This window comes from Symphodus melops (genome assembly GCF_947650265.1).
Source record: "Symphodus melops genome assembly, contig: scaffold_300, whole genome shotgun sequence".
Taxonomy (NCBI): Eukaryota; Metazoa; Chordata; class Actinopteri; order Labriformes; family Labridae; genus Symphodus; species Symphodus melops.
The window spans coordinates 1,793-20,000 of record NW_027636648.1 but is presented as its reverse complement, the minus strand read 5'-3'; the positions used below and the strand labels follow the sequence as shown (position 1 = coordinate 20,000).

Below are 18,208 nucleotides of genomic sequence, written 5' to 3'. Positions count from 1 at the left end.
TTCAGTTTGTCCACCTTCAAAATAAGAGCACCACGCTTCAGTTTGTCCACTTTCAAAATAAGAGCACCACGCTTCAGTTTGTCCACCTTCAACATAAGAGCACCACGCTTCAGTTTGTCCACCTTCAAAATAAGAGCACCACACTTCAGTTTGTCCACCTTCAAAATAAGAGCACCACACTTCAGTTTGTCCACCTTCAACATAAGAGCACCACACTTCAGTTTGTCCACCTTCAAAATAAGAGCACCACGCTTCAGTTTGTCCACCTTCAAAATAAAAGTACCACACTTCAGTTTGTACACCTTCAAAATAAAAGCACCACACTTCAGTTTGTACACCTTCAAAATAAAAGCACCACACTTCAGTTTGTCCACCTTCAAAATAAAAGTACCACACTTCAGTTTGTACACCTTCAAAATAAAAGCACCACACTTCAGTTTGTACACCTTCAAAATAAAAGCACCACACTTCAGTTTGTCCACCTTCAAAATAAAAGCACCACACTTCAATTTGTCCACCTTCAAAATAAAAGCGGCAGCAAATTCACAGAACAGAGAAAATGGATATTTAACAGATAAAGTGTGGAGTGTCTGACGCAGCGTGATGTCTGTGATGACAGTTTTCTGCCTGCATGTTTGAACCTGTGTTTTATTTTGATAGTTGTTCTTTTCACAGAGAGATGTTTCTGTTTTGTTTAGTGAAGGAGCTTGTCTTCTTTTAAACGTGTTTGATTGAGAAATGTAAATGTGTCACTCTGATGTTGATGACCTGTCCTTAACCTGAGTGTGTGCGTTACGTACCCTGTGGACGGCTACCTGCCCCTCCAGAACCCCCCGACCCTGGACCTGATCAGAGCTCACAAACTGCTGGGATACATCAAGAGTGTGCTCTCCACCTGCATCGACACTCAGGTGAGACACACAACGTCCAGCTGCTCCCCAACAGCCCTCACACTCACTGCCATGACTTCAATCAGTGTGTGTGTGTGTGTGTGTGTGTGTGTGTGTGTGTGTGTGTGTGTGTGTGTGTGTGTGTGTGTGTGTGTGTGTGTGTGTGTGTGTGTGTGTGTGTGTGTGTGTGTGTCCTGGCTGCAGGAGGAGAGGCTGGTGGAGAAGGACTGTTCATCGTGGAAACTTCACGGAGATCCCACCATCCTCATCGCTCTGGCTCACATCTTCAACCACTTCGCCCCGCTCATGGTGAGTGTGTGTGTGTGTGTGTGAGGTTGAGTGTGTGTGTGTGTGTGTGTGAGGTTGAGTGTGTGTGTGTGTGTGAGGTTGAGTGTGTGTGTGTGAGGTTGAGTGTGTGTGTGTGTGTGTGTGTGTGAGGTTGAGTGTGTGTGTGTGTGTGTGTGTGTGTGTGTGTGTGAGGTTGAGTGTGTGTGTGTGAGGTTGAGTGTGTGTGTGTGTGTGTGTGTGAGGTTGAGTGTGTGTGTGTGAGGTTGAGTGTGTGTGTGAGGTTGAGTGTGTGTGTGTGAGGTTGAGTGTGTGTGTGTGTGTGAGGTTGAGTGTGTGTGTGTGTGAGGTTGAGTGTGTGTGTGTGTGTGAGGTTGAGTGTGTGTGTGTGTGAGGTTGAGTGTGTGTGTGTGTGTGAGGTTGAGTGTGTGTGTGTGTGAGGTTGAATCTCTGCACACTGCCTCTAGTGGACACTTGAAGAAGTGCAGCAGGATGTTGATTCTTCATCAGGAGCCGTCAAAGCTTTGTGTGTGTGTGTGTGTGTGTGTGTGTGTGTGTGTGTGTGTCTGTGTGTGTCTGTGTGTGTGTGTGTGTGTGTGTGTGTGTGTGTGTGTGTGTGTGTGTGTGTGTGTGTGTGTGTGTGTGTGTGTGTGTGTGCAGTGTAAGGTGTACCTGGTGGAGGACGTGCTGATGAACTTCTTGTTGGGGATCCTGGAGGGAGGCGGGTCAGTGGACGAACACCCGCTCATACAGCAGCTGCTCGACCTCTTCTGGCTGCTGATGGAGGTCAGAACACACACACACACACACACACACACACACACACACAGACTTCTTCTGCAACGTTTTGGACGAGTGGAGATGTTCAAGAGATCTTACAAGATAAAAGATAAAAAGAGATAAAGAACACAATAGACATAACACATGTGTGTGTGTGTTCCTGTGTGTGTGTGTGTGTGTGTGTGTGTGTGTATGTGTGTGTGTGTGTTCCTGTGTGTGTGTGTGTGTGTGTGTGTGTGTGTGTGTTCCTGTGTGTGTGTGTGTGTGTTCCTGTGTGTGTGTGTATGTGTGTGTGTGTGTTCCTGTGTGTGTGTGTGTGTGTGTGTGTGTGTGTTCCTGTGTGTCTCTGTGTGTGTGTGTGTGTGTGTTCCTGTGTGTGTGTGTGTGTGTGTGTGTGTGTGTTCCTGTGTGTCTCTGTGTGTGTTCAGGACTATGAAGTGAGCGAGTGTCTGAAGCAGCTGATGATGTCTCTCCTGCGAGCTTACCGATTCTCCCCGATCATCCCCGACCTGGGCTTCCAGGTACGACTGTGTGTGTAACTCTGAGTTTCCTCAGGTGTGTCCCCCCTCAGGTGTGTCCCCCCCTCAGGTGTGTCCCCCCTCAGGTGTGTCCCCTTTCAGGTGTGTCCCCCCTCAGATGTGTCAGCTCTCAGGTGTGTCCCCCCTCAGGTGTGTTCCCCCTCAGGTGTGTCCGCCCTCAGGTGTGTCTCCCCTCAGGTGTGTCCCCCCTCAGGGTTGTCCCCCCCTCAGGTGTGTCCCCCCCTCAGGTGTGTCAGCCCTCAGGTGTGTCAGCCCTCAGGTGTGTCAGCCCTCAGGTGTGTCCCCCCTCAGGTGTGTCCCCCCTCAGGTGTGTCCCCCCTCAGGTGTATCAGCCCTCAGGTGTGTCCGCCCTCAGGTGTGTCCCTCCTCAGGTGTATCAGCTCTCAGGTGTGTCCCCCCTCAGGTGTGTCCCCCCCTCAGGTGTGTCAGCTCTCAGGTGTGTCAGCTCTCAGGTGTGTCAGCCCTCAGGTGTGTCAGCTCTCAGGTGTGTCCCCCCTCAGGTGTATCAGCTCTCAGGTGTGTCCCCCCTCAGGTGTATCAGCTCTCAGGTGTGTCAGCTCTCAGGTGTGTCAGCTCTCAGGTGTGTCCCCCCCTCAGGTGTATCAGCTCTCAGGTGTGTACCCCCCTCAGGTGTGTCCCCCCCTCAGGTGTGTCAGCTCTCAGGTGTGTCAGCTCTCAGGTGTGTCCCCCCTCAGGTGTGTCAGCCCTCAGGTGTGTCCCCCCCTCAGGTGTGTCAGCCCTCAGGTGTGTCAGCTCTCAGGTGTGTCAGCTCTCAGGTGTGTCCCCCCCTCAGGTGTGTCAGCTCTCAGGTGTGTCAGCTCTCAGGTGTGTCCCCCCTCAGGTGTGTCCCCCCCTCAGGTGTATCCGCCCTCAGGTGTGTCCCCCCTCAGGTGTGTCCCCCCTCAGGTGTGTCCCCCCCTCAGGTGTATCAGCCCTCAGGTGTGTCAGCCCTCAGGTGTGTCCCCCCCTCAGGTGTGTCAGCTCTCAGGTGTGTCAGCCCTCAGGTGTGTCAGCTCTCAGGTGTGTCAGCTCTCAGGTGTGTCAGCTCTCAGGTGTGTCAGCTCTCAGGTGTGTCCCCCCCTCAGGTGTGTCAGCTCTCAGGTGTGTCAGCTCTCAGGTGTGTCCCCCCTCAGGTGTGTCAGCCCTCAGGTGTGTCAGCTCTCAGGTGTGTCCCCCCCTCAGGTGTGTCCCCCCCTCAGGTGTGTCCCCCCTCAGGTGTGTCCCCCCTCAGGTGTATCAGCTCTCAGGTGTGTCAGCTCTCAGGTGTGTCAGCTCTCAGGTGTGTACCCCCCTCAGGTGTGTCCCCCCCTCAGGTGTGTCAGCTCTCAGGTGTGTCAGCTCTCAGGTGTGTCCCCCCTCAGGTGTGTCAGCCCTCAGGTGTGTCCCCCCCTCAGGTGTGTCAGCCCTCAGGTGTGTCAGCCCTCAGGTGTGTCCCCCCCTCAGGTGTGTCAGCCCTCAGGTGTGTCAGCCCTCAGGTGTGTCAGCTCTCAGGTGTGTCAGCTCTCAGGTGTGTCCCCCCCTCAGGTGTGTCAGCTCTCAGGTGTGTCCCCCCTCAGGTGTGTCCCCCCCTCAGGTGTATCCGCCCTCAGGTGTGTCCCCCCTCAGGTGTGTCCCCCCTCAGGTGTGTCCCCCCCTCAGGTGTATCAGCCCTCAGGTGTGTCAGCCCTCAGGTGTGTCCCCCCCTCAGGTGTATCAGCCCTCAGGTGTGTCAGCCCTCAGGTGTGTCCCCCCCTCAGGTGTATCAGCCCTCAGGTGTGTCAGCCCTCAGGTGTGTCCCCCCCTCAGGTGTGTCCCCCCCTCAGGTGTGTCAGCTCTCAGGTGTGTCAGCTCTCAGGTGTGTCCCCCCTCAGGTGTGTCCCCCCCTCAGGTGTATCCGCCCTCAGGTGTATCCGCCCTCAGGTGTGTCCCCCCTCAGGTGTGTCCCCCCCTCAGGTGTGTCCCCCCTCAGGTGTGTCAGCCCTCAGGTGTGTCCCCCCCTCAGGTGTATCAGCCCTCAGGTGTGTCAGCCCTCAGGTGTGTCCCCCCCTCAGGTGTGTCAGCTCTCAGGTGTGTCAGCTCTCAGGTGTGTCAGCTCTCAGGTGTGTCCCCCCCTCAGGTGTATCAGCCCTCAGGTGTGTCAGCCCTCAGGTGTGTCCCCCCCTCAGGTGTGTCAGCTCTCAGGTGTGTCAGCCCTCAGGTGTGTCAGCCCTCAGGTGTGTCAGCTCTCAGGTGTGTCAGCTCTCAGGTGTGTCCCCCCCTCAGGTGTGTCAGCTCTCAGGTGTGTCAGCTCTCAGGTGTGTCAGCCCTCAGGTGTGTCAGCCCTCAGGTGTGTCAGCTCTCAGGTGTGTCAGCTCTCAGGTGTGTCCCCCCCTCAGGTGTGTCAGCTCTCAGGTGTGTCAGCTCTCAGGTGTGTCCCCCCTCAGGTGTGTCAGCCCTCAGGTGTGTCAGCTCTCAGGTGTGTCCCCCCCTCAGGTGTGTCCCCCCATCAGGTGTATCAGCCCTCAGGTGTGTCCCCCCTCAGGTGTGTCCCCCCTCAGGTGTGTCCCCCCCTCAGGTGTATCAGCCCTCAGGTGTGTCCCCCCTCAGGTGTGGTCCCCCTCTCACTAAGTTTCTGTGTTTCAGATTCACTACCTGCGTCTGACCACGGCCATCCTGCACCACGAGAAGTCCAGGAAATACCTGCTGAACAACGTCTTATATCCTCCTCTGAGTGCTGCAGTGTGGGCGGGGCTTAGCTTAGTGTAACCTGCGTGCTGCCTGACCACAGAGAGTTAGCGTCCCAGCACACCTCTGGCACAGTGAACGTGTGGAGCTCCGGTGTCGCAGCGCTCGTCACCTGGGCGAAGCAGCCAATCAGACGCTCCTTGGTGGCCTGTCGGCACACAGCCAGCTCAGGTGTGCTCAGGTGTGCTCAGGTGTTCTGGGTCCTCTCTGTGGTCGGGTCTTGGCGACACACCGGGTTGACTTCAGTGTTTCAGGTTTCTTAACTGACATTCACGTTCGATGTTCTGCGCTCCGTCGTCTTCTTTTACATCAAGACTCCTCTGAGGGTGAAGGAGGCGGGGCTAGAGGAGCTCATCCCAACCACGTGGTGGCCCACGCACTTCGACAAGGAGGTAAGTCAAACTCGCCTGTCAGAAATCCTGATGCACGTGATGGATGAGCTGACGTCTGATTGGTCGTCCTCTCAGGGGAAAGACGAGCGGGAGCCTAAAGACGAGAGTGCAGACGAGCGGCTGAGACGGCGAGCGTACGAGAGAGGCTGTCAGAGACTGAAGAAGAGGATTGAAGGTCAGACTTCACGTTGAATGAGTGAGGACAGCGAGCGCTTGAATGAGCCCACGCCACAGATCCTGACCCGTCTGTCAGAACTCGCCACGTCACGCCGTCAGTCGAGCTGAATGTGGCTAGCTAGCCGTTAGCTCCCGGCTACATCCTGTCCTCGTCACTCTGGTGTTGTTGCTGTCCACCTCACTTCATGCTTCACGTTTTTTTGTCGTTGCCATGGTGATGTCAGTTGTGCTTCCTGCTTCCCGATTGGCTCTTGTTTCGCTCCGTGCTCTGTGTTCACGTGTTTATTTAAATATTCCCGTGTGTCTCACTGAAGTCTTCTGTGTGTCTCTCAGTTGTGGAGGAGTTGCAGGTCCAGATCCTGAAGCTGCTGCTCAATAACAAAGACAAAACTACGGTAGGTCGGTCAGCGGGCCGAGACAGGCATCCATGTGACTCCATGTTTTCCACTCTTCAGTCACACGTCACCTGTTAGCTCACACCTGTTCGCTCACACCTTGTTAGCTCACACCTGTTCGCTCACACCTTGTTAGCTCACACCTGTTAGCTCACACCTTGTTAGCTCACACCTGTTCGCTCACACCTTGTTAGCTCACACCTGTTAGCTCACACCTTGTTAGCTCACACCTGTTAGCTCACACCTTGTTAGCTCACACCTTGTTAGCTCACACCTTGTTAGCTCACACCTTGTTAGCTCACACCTGTTAGCTCACACCTTTTAGTTCACACCTGTTAGCTCACACCTGTTAGCTCACACCTTGTTAGCTCACACCTGTTAGCTCACACCTGTTAGCTCACACCTTGTTAGCTCACACCTGTTAGCTCACACCTGTTAGCTCACACCTGTTAGCTCACACCTTTTAGCTCACACCTGTTAGCTCACACCTGTTAGCTCACACCTGTTAGCTCACACCTGTTAGCTCACACCTGTTAGCTCACACCTGTTAGTTCACACCTTGTTAGCTCACACCTTGTTAGCTCACACCTTGTTAGCTCACACCTTGTTAGCTCACACCTTGTTAGCTCAGTGCCTGCTCGGCTGCTGTTCTCCTGATTACAGCCAATCAACACGTCTGCCAGGGACTCCAGTGTGTGTGCTGCTGTGGAAGACTTTTAATTAATGTTCATCAGAGTGTGTGTGTGTGTGTGTGTGTGTGTGTGTGTGTGTGTGTGTGTGTGTGTGTCTCTATCAGGGTGAAGCTTCCAGATACATCTTCCTGAATAAGTTCAGGAAGTTCCTGCAGGAAAACGCCAGCAACAGAGGGGTGAGTCGACAGAAGCTCCCTGTGCCCGACTGCTTCAGTGGATAGAGTCACAAACCTCACTCTGTGTGTGTGTGTGTGTGTGTGTGTGTGTGTGTGTGTGTGTGTGTGTGTGCAGCACCCTACAGCCCTGTGTCCTCCCGAGTACATGGTGTGTTTCCTGCATCGCCTCATCACGGCGGTCCGGGCCAGCTGGGACGACGGGCAGAGGAGGAGTCCGAGCAGTGTCAGCAGTGAAGGTAGGAGCCGTGGTCACTCTGGGACTTTCTCTCTCCTCGTCTCCTCTCTCCTCCGTCCTCACCTCCTCTCTCCTCGTGTCCTCTACCTCCAGAGGCCTACGTCCCTCCCCAGCTCTTCTACAACGGGAAGGTGGACTACTTCGACCTGCAGAGACTCGGGGGGCTCCTGTCCCACCTGAAGAAAACCCTCAAAGGTTAGTTTGTTACAGCTGTCAATCAAAAGTCTTCAACCAAAGATCAGAAAGAAGAGTCCTCGTCTCCTCTCTCCTCCGTCCTCGTCTCCTCTCTCCTCGTCTCCTCTCTCCTCCGTCCTCGTCTCCTCTCTCCTCGTCTCCTCTCTCCTCCGTCCTCGTCTCCTCTCTCCTCGTCTCCTCTCTCCTCCGTCCTCGTCACCTCCATCCTCATCTCCTCTATACTCGTCTCCTCTCTCCTCCGTCCTCGTCTCCTCTCTCCTCCGTCCTCGTCTCCTCCATCCTCATCTCCTCTCTCCTCGTCTCCTCTCCTCCGTCCTTGTCTCCTCTCTCCTCGTCTCCTCTCTCCTTGTCTCCTCGTCTCCTCTCTCCTCCGTCCTTGTCTCCTCTCTCCTCGTCTCCTCTCTCCTCGTCTCCTCTCTCCTCTGTCCTCGTCTCCTCTCTCCTCTGTCCTCCTCTCCTTGTCTCCTCTCTCCTCCGTCCTCGTCTCCTCTCTCCTTGTCTCCTCTCTCCTCCGTCCTCGTCACCTCCATCCTCATCTCCTCTATACTCGTCTCCTCTCTCCTCTGTCCTCGTCTCCTCCATCCTCATCTCCTCTCTCCTCGTCTCCTCTCCTCCGTCCTTGTCTCCTCTCTCCTCGTCTCCTCTCTCCTTGTCTCCTCGTCTCCTCTCTCCTCGTCTCCTCTCCTCCGTCCTTGTCTCCTCTCTCCTCGTCTCCTCTCTCCTCGTCTCCTCTCTCCTCCGTCCTCGTCTCCTCTCTCCTTGTCTCCTCTCTTCTCCGTCCTCGTCTCCTCTCTCCTCCGTCCTCGTCTCCTCTCTCCTCGTCTCCTCTCTCCTCCGTCCTCGTCTCCTCTGGGTGCATTGATTGCTAGCCTGAGTGACAGATCAGAGTAAATCCTGCTGCAGTGTCTGTGAGCTCCAGTAGAGGGAGCCATGTGAACACAGTGTTCTGCTCTGTGAGCACAAACCAGCTGATTCATGTTTCTTTAATGGTTTCATGGAGGCGGGCAGCCTGACGCTGTGTGTGTGTGTGTGTGTGTGTGTGTGTGTGTGTGTGTGTGTGTGTGTGTGTGTGTGTGTGTGTGTGTGTGTGTGTGTGTGTGTGTGTGTGTGTGTGTGTGTGTGTGTGTGTGTGTGTGTGTGTGTGTGTGTGTGTGTGTGTGTGTGTGTGTGTGTGTGTGTGTGTGTGTGTGTGTGTGTGTGTGGGGGACAGGTGTGTAATGTGAATTGATGTCCCCTCTGCAGACTCACTGTACGAGCATTAAACTGCTCAATCAGAGACGCAGAGACGGAGAGACCCAGCTGGAATCAATTACCTGTGACAGCAGCTCATTTCTGTTTGTCCACAGAGCGACTTTATTTACCGGCTGCTTCATCACACATCGTTCAACAGTCTGAACGCAGAGACGAGGACATGGAGACGTCTCTGTCCATCAGACGGAGCTTCATTTAACCTGAGTCAGTCTGAACGTAGAGACGAGGACATGGAGACGTCTCTGTCCATCAGACGGAGCTTCATTTAACCTGAGTCAGTCTGAACGTAGAGACGAGGACATGGAGACGTCTCTGTCCATCAGACGGAGCTTCATTTAACCTGAGTCAGTCTGAACGTAGAGACGAGGACATGGAGACGTCTCTGTCCATCAGACGGAGCTTCATTTAACCTGAGTCAGTCTGAACGTAGAGACGAGGACATGGAGACGTCTCCGTCCATCAGACGGAGCTTCATTTAACCTGAGTCAGTCTGAACGTAGAGACGAGGACATGGAGACGTCTCCGTCCATCAGACGGAGCTTCATTTAACCTGAGTCAGTCTGAACGTAGAGACGAGGACATGGAGACGTCTCCGGCCATCAGACGGAGCTTCATTTAACCTGAGTCAGTCTGAACGTAGAGACGAGGACATGGAGACGTCTCCGTCCATCAGACGGAGCTTCATTTAACCTGAGTCAGTCTGAACGTAGAGACGAGGACATGGAGACGTCTCCGTCCATCAGACGGAGCTTCATTTAACCTGAGTCAGTCTGAACGTAGAGACGAGGACATGGAGACGTCTCCGGCCATCAGACGGAGCTTCATTTAACCTGAGTCAGTCTGAACGTAGAGACGAGGACATGGAGACGTCTCCGTCCATCAGACGGAGCTTCATTTAACCTTAGTCAGTCTGAACGTAGAGACGAGGACATGGAGACGTCTCCGTCCATCAGACGGAGCTTCATTTAACCTGAGTCAGTCTGAACGTAGAGACGAGGACATGGAGACGTCTCCGTCCATCAGACGGAGCTTCATTTAACCTGAGTCAGTCTGAACGTAGAGACGAGGACATGGAGACGTCTCCGGCCATCAGACGGAGCTTCATTTAACCTGAGTCAGTCTGAATGTAGAGACGAGGACATGGAGACGTCTCTGTCCATCAGACGGAGCTTCATTTAACCTGAGTCAGTCTGAACGTAGAGACGAGGACATGGAGACGTCTCCGTCCATCAGACGGAGCTTCATTTAACCTGAGTCAGTCTGAACGTAGAGACGAGGACATGGAGACGTCTCTGTCCATCAGACGGAGCTTCATTTAACCTGAGTCAGTCTGAACGTAGAGACGAGGACATGGAGACGTCTCCGTCCATCAGACGGAGCTTCATTTAACCTGAGTCAGTCTGAACGTAGAGACGAGGACATGGAGACGTCTCCGTCCATCAGACGGAGCTTCATTTAACCTGAGTCAGTCTGAACGTAGAGACGAGGACATGGAGACGTCTCTGTCCATCAGACGGAGCTTCATTTAACCTGAGTCAGTCTGAACGTAGAGACGAGGACATGGAGACGTCTCCGTCCATCATTTAAAGAGGACACGTTCTCCTCCTTTCAAACAGCGCCCCCTGGTGCTCTGAATGAAACATCAGTGTTTCTGAGCTTCGGTCTAAATATAACATGAATCAGGCAGCAGAGGAGGTTTGTGACCCTGTTAGAAACCTGCTCTCTCTGAACGCTCTGTTTTGGTGTGTGTCTCTTTAAATGCAATAAGCTCCGCCCCCTGAGTTTACCCAGTAGACATCACTCCTCTGTAGAGAGAATAAAAACGACAGACCTGCTTTAAAGTTTATCTCTAGTCTGGAGGTGGGGTCCATGGGAGGAGATATCAGGGGAGGGGATTGTACTACCAGAGTCCCACTGTGACATCACAAGGGGAAACAGAGCATTGTTCTCTGTGTGTTAAGACTTAAACACCACAAACAAAGGACGGGATGGATTCATTTCACATGTTGCTGGTCAGTAGACTCTCAGGTTACCCACATGTTCAAAAACCTTGTAAAAGTTGATTTTTCATAATGTCCCCTTTAACCTGAAAACACTTCCTGCTGAATGCGCCTGTGGTTGTCATAGTAACCAAAGCTGTTAAAAACATAGATAGAGGCCTCGTAAATACCCCTTTTGTTTCTTTAATGAAAAACAGAACACAACAGCTCTTGTTGCTATGACAACCACACACACAGTCAGCTGTTGAAGACGACACGTGTTCACACTGTTACAAGTTAAACTAACACTAATTAACAGCTCCTCTTTTATATCGCCTTAAATCACCGCTCTGTTCCTGATCTTTATTCTTTAGACCCGTCTTATTTCTTTATCGTGGCCGTGAGACTCCATCGCCATAACTCCCCCCCCCCCCCCCCCCCGCGCCCTCATCAGCATTTGTGTCCATTCTGCACCTCTCTACCTGCATTTAATCAGGCCGTGATTAACTGCCCCCGTCACTTAGCGCTGTAAATCAGCCGCTCATTCATCACACACGAGCCGCTCTCATGATGTTGTGTCATCTGTCGTTAACCCGGCCTGGCCTCCTTTATTGATTAGCTCACCAATCAAAGTGAGTGAACGCCGTGCAGAGCGTTTCCATCTGCACAGAGTCCACGTGAGAGAGAGGCGGGAGAGCTTCATGTGGTGCTGCTTTCACATGGACGCCAAACTCCCCGAGAGAGAAGCAGAGTGTTTAAACAAAGTCAACATGGAGAGAACAGCGAGAACATGTCGAAGAACCTTTTCAACACCTCGTCTCTTCAACATGCAGTCGCCCTGATTTTAATGATCAATAGAACATAAAACTGTTTCTCCAGTCCGGTTGTTAAAGTCATGATGTTCCTTACAGAGAGAGCAGTCTGTAACACTGCCCCCTAGTGTTTACAATGAGAACATTACAGAGAGCTGTAACTTCTGTGTCTGTGGCTTTAAATATGTAAATGAGCCGTACTGACCACGCCCCCTCTCTGGAAGGGCTCAGACGTACTCAGTGCTTTTCTGGCTCCATGTCCTATGGTCACCCATCTGGGGGAGGGGCTACTGCCCTTTGTGATGTCATGAAGGGAAACGGCCTGTTTGAGCACATGTTTTCTGAGCAGATGGTGTTTTACATTAAATGAATTGATGTTTATTTGTTATTTCCACCAGATGACTTGGCGAGTAAAGCCAACATCATCATCGACCCTGCAGAGATCCAGAGCACATCGATGGACGACCTGGACGAGGACGAGGAGAGCGGAGCGACTCAGGTTTCACATTTATTAACTGTTTATATTGAAGTTCTCCTTTAACCCAGAAACACAGCTGTTACCTGTGATCAACAACATGAAGAGTAAAACCTGCTGATGGATAAATTAGTCAAAGATGGAAAAGTCAAATAATAACATTGAGGCAAAGAAATCCATAAAATGCCTAAAAATGACATTATAATAATAATGATAGCTATTATTGTTAAAAATTAATCAAAATTAAACAGCATAACATATCTCAATATATTTAAAAACATTATCAAGGAAAGTTTTTCAAGTAGGTGTTGCCCTTAAGCGCCAGCATGAAACCAAAACAAACAAAAAGCTGCAAGGCCACGCCTCCTCCGCGCATGAAATGAGTTAAGCGCACGCAGCGGACAAAATCATCCTCGTCTTGAGCTTCAATCACCTGTGTCCTGCATTATGTTAGCATGCTAATGTTAGCACTCTGAAGTTAGCTGGTAGCTTCAATCACCTGTGTCCTGCATTATGTTAGCATGCTAATGTTAGCACTCTGAAGTTAGCTGGTAGCTTCAATCTCCTGTGTCCTGCATTATGTTAGCATGCTAATGTTAGCACTCTTTAGTTAGCTGGTAGCTTCAGTCACCTGTGTCCTCCATTATGTTAGCATGCTAATGTTAGCGCTCTTTAGTTAGATGGTAGCTTCATTCACCTGTGTCCTGCATTATGTTAGCATGTTAATGTTAGCACTCTGAAGTTAGCTGGTAGGTTCAGTCCCCTGTGTCCTGCATTATGTTAGCATGCTAATGTTAGCACTCTTTAGTTAGCTGGTAGCTTCATTCACCTGTGTCCTGCATTATGTTAGCATGCTAATGTTAGCGCTCTTTAGTTAGCTGGTAGCTTCAATCACCTGTGTCCTGCATTATGTTAGCATGTTAATGTTAGCGCTCTTTAGTTAGCTGGTAGCGTCAATCACCTGTGTGCTGCACTGTTGTGTTAGCATGCTAATGTTAGCGCTCTTTAGGTGCCGGCCATCCCGTCCATGTAAACACAGCTCTGACAACAACACAGCCAGCAGGACTCCAGCTTCTCCCTCACTGGAGACAGTCAGGACTCACACACACACACATGTCTTTGTGTTTAACATCAGAGGCCGTTTGGTGCAGCAGCGATGGGCGGCGCTCTGGCGAGGCCGAGCTGGTTAAGTTCTCCCACCCTGGGTCGAGCCAATCGTTTCCTGAGCACGGCCGCCGTCAGCCTGATGACGCCACGACGACCTCTCAGTCAGCCCGAGAAGGTGAAGGTCCGCACTCTGGCTGTGGAGCAGAGGACGGAGGAGGACAGTGAGTACCGAACGCCACCGTAAAGTTAGCTCTCTTCTCCATCGCCATGACTTACTTTGATCTCGTGGTCGGGACGCCTTCTGTCACTGTCGATGCAGAGATAACCTCAGAACGTTTAACCTGAAGCTGACCGACCTCTCCTGTTTGTTTGTCTCTGACCTGAAGTTGAAGGAAGTCACGGTAACGACGGCTTGTTGCTGGGGAGACCGCACGAGGAGCCCGACCAGCCAATCGCAGACAAGTCTCTGCTGGAGATCATGGACGGGATCGTGATGATGTACAACCTGAGCGTCCACCAGCAGCTGGGCAAGGTGAGCCTGTGACTCACCCGAGTGACCTGTGACCACAACCCATGACGCCCACAGGGCTCCGCCCCCTTGTCATGTCCGTGTAAAGAGTCTTTATCTGTTTCCAGAAGTTCAGTCGTCATTTAACGTTTGAGCGTGGATTTGATTTCATCCGCCATCATGCCGCCAGTTAACAAAAGAGTGACTGGTAGATTTTGAATCCGGCCGTCCTTAGCGCCAACCACATGGCTGCCAGCGCCATGTCAGAAACGTGTACTTCCTGTTTGTGCGCTGGTCTTCAAACGGTGGTAAATGTAAACAAACAGGAAGGAGCGTTTGACTCCTGATGGTTCTCAGTCAGTTTCATTCATTGGTCGTCTGTTTGATTTGAGGTTTAATGGCGTGTCGGGGTTTGTCTGAAGACGAGGCGTTGTGATTGGCTGCTGACAGGTTTCTACTCCAACAGTTCATCATGAGCTGAGTGTCTAAAGGTTAATGTTCTGTATTTTATTCATGTGTCGGAGTCTGACCTTCACATGGAGGCTGATCAACTCTGATTGAGGAGGCGTGGCTTCATCTCGATTGGACCGCCACTCACAAACACGTTTATAAACACGTCTATAAACATGTCTATAAACACGTCTATAAACATAAACACGTCTACAAACACGTCTATAAACACGTCTATAAACACGTCTATAAACATGTCTATAAACACGTCTATAAACATGTCTATAAACACGTCTATAAACATAAACACGTCTACAAACACGTCTATAAACATAAACACGTCTACAAACACGTCTATAAACACGTCTATAAACACGTCTATAAACACGTCTATAAACACAAACACGTCTACAAACACGTCTATAAACATAAACACGTCTACAAACACGTCTATAAACACGTCTATAAACATAAACACGTCTACAAACACGTCTATAAACACGTCTATAAACATAAACACGTCTACAAACACGTCTATAAACATGTCTATAAACACGTCTATAAACATGTCTATAAACACGTCTATAAACATAAACACGTCTACAAACACGTCTATAAACATAAACACGTCTACAAACACGTCTATAAACACGTCTATAAACACGTCTATAAACACGTCTATAAACACGTCTATAAACACAAACACGTCTACAAACACGTCTATAAACATAAACACGTCTACAAACACGTCTATAAACACGTCTATAAACATAAACACGTCTACAAACACGTCTATAAACACGTCTATAAACATAAACACGTCTACAAACACGTCTATAAACACGTCTATAAACACAAACACGTCTACAAACACGTCTATAAACATAAACACGTCTACAAACACGTCTATAAACACGTCTATAAACATAAACACGTCTACAAACACGTCTATAAACACGTCTATAAACACGTCTATAAACATAAACACGTCTACAAACACGTCTACAAACACGTCTATAAACACGTCTATAAACACGTCTATAAACACGTCTATAAACATGTCTATAAACACGTCTATAAACACGTTTATAAACACGTCTATAAACACGTCTATAAACATAAACACGTCTACAAACACGTCTATAAACACGTTTATAAACACGTCTATAAACATAAACACGTCTACAAACACGTCTATAAACACGTCTATAAACACGTCTATAAACACGTCTATAAACACGTTTATAAACATGTCTATAAACACGTCTATAAACACGTCTATAAACACGTCTATAAACATGTTTATAAACATGTCTATAAACACGTCTATAAACATGTCTATAAACACGTCTATAAACATGTCTATAAACACGTCTATAAACATGTCTATAAACACGTCTATAAACATGTTTATAAACATGTCTATAAACATGTCTATAAACATGTCTATAAACACGTCTATAAACACGTCTATAAACATGTCTATAAACACGTCTATAAACACGTCTATAAACATGTCTATAAACACGTCTATAAACACGTCTATAAACACGTCTATAAACATGTCTATAAACATGTCTATAAACATGTCTATAAACACGTCTATAAACATGTCTATAAACATGTCTATAAACACGTCTATAAACACGTCTATAAACATGTCTATAAACATGTCTATAAACATGTCTATAAACACGTCTATAAACACGTCTATAAACATGTCTATAAACACGTCTATAAACATGTCTATAAACATGTCTATAAACACGTCTATAAACATGTCTATAAACATGTCTATAAACATGTCTATAAACACGTCTATAAACACGTCTATAAACATGTCTATAAACACGTCTATAAACACGTCTATAAACATGTCTATAAACACGTCTATAAACACGTCTATAAACATGTCTATAAACATGTCTATAAACATGTCTATAAACACGTCTATAAACACAGACGGAGAGAGGGCGAGGAGCTCGGAGTAGATCTGCTCCTCCTTCACATTAAAAAGAGTCAGTCGAGGTGGGTCGGGCTTCTGACCAGGATCCTTCTGAACGCCCCCCTGTGGAGACCCGGGGTGGAGTTCTGTGGCGGGATCATACATCCTGTCAGAATCCCCCCGGAGGAAACGCGTGTTGACGCACTGTGACCTGACCTCTGATGAGAGGAAGATGATGGAGGGATGTTTTCTGTCTGACTGATGGAGACTCTGTGATTGTCTCATCTCACAGTAATCTTCGTCATATCAGCTGCTGAATCAGAGACCGTTCGTCCTGACGGCCGCCCTCTCCACCTCCCTGTTATTACAAACGCCTTTCTTCTAATGTAGAGAAACCATGACAGCGTGTGAAGGTGAAGCTTGGAAACGAGCTCTTTATTTCCCTCCCTGCAGTCCGTGCAGAGAAGCTGCGCAGGAAGTAAAGTCTCTGACCTGCTTCACACATGATGAAGAGTTCAACAGATGGAAATGACATGTAGCGTCTCTGGCTGCTGCAGGATCAACAACATCCAGTAACAAGCAGACTGCTGTGTTTACAGCCTGCCTTCAAATCAAAACAAATCAGCACTGTGGCTTCATCCAGACGCTCTAAAGCTGCTAGCTGGCTAACGTCCACAGACGTCATGTCAAGGCTGCGCAACACTGCCGCCTACTGGTTGTTCAGGGTTGTGTATTCAATGTGCGGTAAGAATGTCTGACGTCATGGTTAAATGAGTCTTACTCTAGACTTCAGACGCTCTCATTGCTGCGGCCATGTTTGATTTGCTCGTCTCTCGGTGAGGGTTAGCTTGGCGCCTGTGCACGTTTTCATCAGCAGTTATAAACCCAGGTAAAGCTCGTTTTCTTTCTGAGCTCTGCAGGTAGAAGAACCTGGATTCTCATGATGAGGCTCTTCCTCTGAACTGTGGGCGGGATGATGAACAGAAACAGGACTCCACGTGAACACTCGTTTGTTTGATCTCTTCTTCAGATGGTCGTGGTTTCAGAAGACGTCCACGAATACGCCGTCGCTCTGAAGGACACGGAGGAGAAGATCGCTCGATGTCCGGCCCGGGTAAATTCTGACATCAGTGTCTGTAAATGTTGATATTTGTTTCTGTTTACTATGTTCAGTTAGAGCTGTCGACCCCCCCCCCCCCCCCCGCAGAGATGTTTGTTTGGAGATAATTGGCCGAGCTCCACCTGTCGGCCCGTTGTTGTGACGTCTCATTAAATTCTTCTACGAGCCAACAAACTTCACAACAACAGCGAGAGGACAAAGTTGTGTAATTATATTTTAAAGTCAACAAACAGACACTGGAGTGAATCAAACAGGGCCATGAACAAACAGCCTCAGAGGGGACTGGCATCGTCTGTCCAATCAGCTGATACCTGATATGACCGACCTACAAAGTTCAAGGTCGTCAAAAAGGCTGAGATACTGTTTCGTGTTTTAAAACATCACTTCTGTAACTTTAAAGATTGATAGTGTCAGAAAGTCATTTTATATCCAGGCCACAGAGAGACAGCGCTGTCTACATACAGTCTGTTAGTGCGCTTCATTGAAAGCTGTCAATCAAACCCTGGCGTGGACTGAACAGCTGCACAGAGGTGGCTCTCTGTCTGCAGCACATTCACCTGATGAATCTCTGGATCGACTTCAGTCAGCTGATCATAGACCTGAATGACTGTGACGGTTTCATACATCACAACAATCATTGGGGTCTTTGATCCTTTGAAGAAAACACCAGATCTGGTTCTTTTCTTTCAGACTACATGAGAAGGTTTCCTTATAATGAACTCTTTGTTCCCTCAGAGAGCCGACATCCTGGACGAGCTCCAGAAGAGCCAGAAAGTCTTTGCAGAGAAGCTGAACCACCTGAGTCGAAGACTGGCCTGGATCAACGCCACCATCTACTCCAAGGTGATCCCCTAAAGTCTAACTCCCCTAAAGACTAACTCCCCTAAAGACTAACTCCCCTAAAGTCTAACTCCCCTAAAGACTAACTCCCCTAAAGACTAACTCCCCTAAAGACTATCTCCCCTAAAGACTATCTCCCCCTTAAGACTAACTCCCCTAAAGACTAACTCCCCTAAAGGCTAACTCCCCTTAAGACTAACTCCCCTTAAGACTAACTCCCCTAAAGACTAACTCCCCTAAAGACTATCTCCCCCTTAAGACT

The 18,208-nt window shown here is 49.5% G+C and overlaps 1 protein-coding gene across 1 annotated transcript in view; it reads left to right on the top strand.

Annotated features, from left to right (window-relative positions):
• The window catches only part of rnf123 (ring finger protein 123), a 25,173-nt gene extending 7,188 nt beyond the window's left edge, over window positions 1–17,985 (top strand). Inside the window, exons 11-26 of the mRNA XM_079373019.1 lie at window positions 801–911; window positions 1,095–1,199; window positions 1,836–1,961; window positions 2,384–2,476; window positions 5,096–5,169; window positions 5,472–5,589; window positions 5,665–5,764; window positions 6,100–6,161; window positions 6,958–7,029; window positions 7,145–7,265; window positions 7,358–7,459; window positions 11,900–12,000; window positions 13,112–13,304; window positions 13,470–13,615; window positions 17,017–17,100; window positions 17,842–17,985. Coding sequence (XP_079229145.1) covers window positions 801–911; window positions 1,095–1,199; window positions 1,836–1,961; window positions 2,384–2,476; window positions 5,096–5,169; window positions 5,472–5,589; window positions 5,665–5,764; window positions 6,100–6,161; window positions 6,958–7,029; window positions 7,145–7,265; window positions 7,358–7,459; window positions 11,900–12,000; window positions 13,112–13,304; window positions 13,470–13,615; window positions 17,017–17,100; window positions 17,842–17,961 — 1,728 coding nt within the window. The 3' untranslated portion in view covers window positions 17,962–17,985. The remainder of the gene's footprint in view (window positions 1–800; window positions 912–1,094; window positions 1,200–1,835; window positions 1,962–2,383; window positions 2,477–5,095; window positions 5,170–5,471; window positions 5,590–5,664; window positions 5,765–6,099; window positions 6,162–6,957; window positions 7,030–7,144; window positions 7,266–7,357; window positions 7,460–11,899; window positions 12,001–13,111; window positions 13,305–13,469; window positions 13,616–17,016; window positions 17,101–17,841) is intronic.
• Window positions 17,986–18,208: the final 223 nt, after the last annotated feature.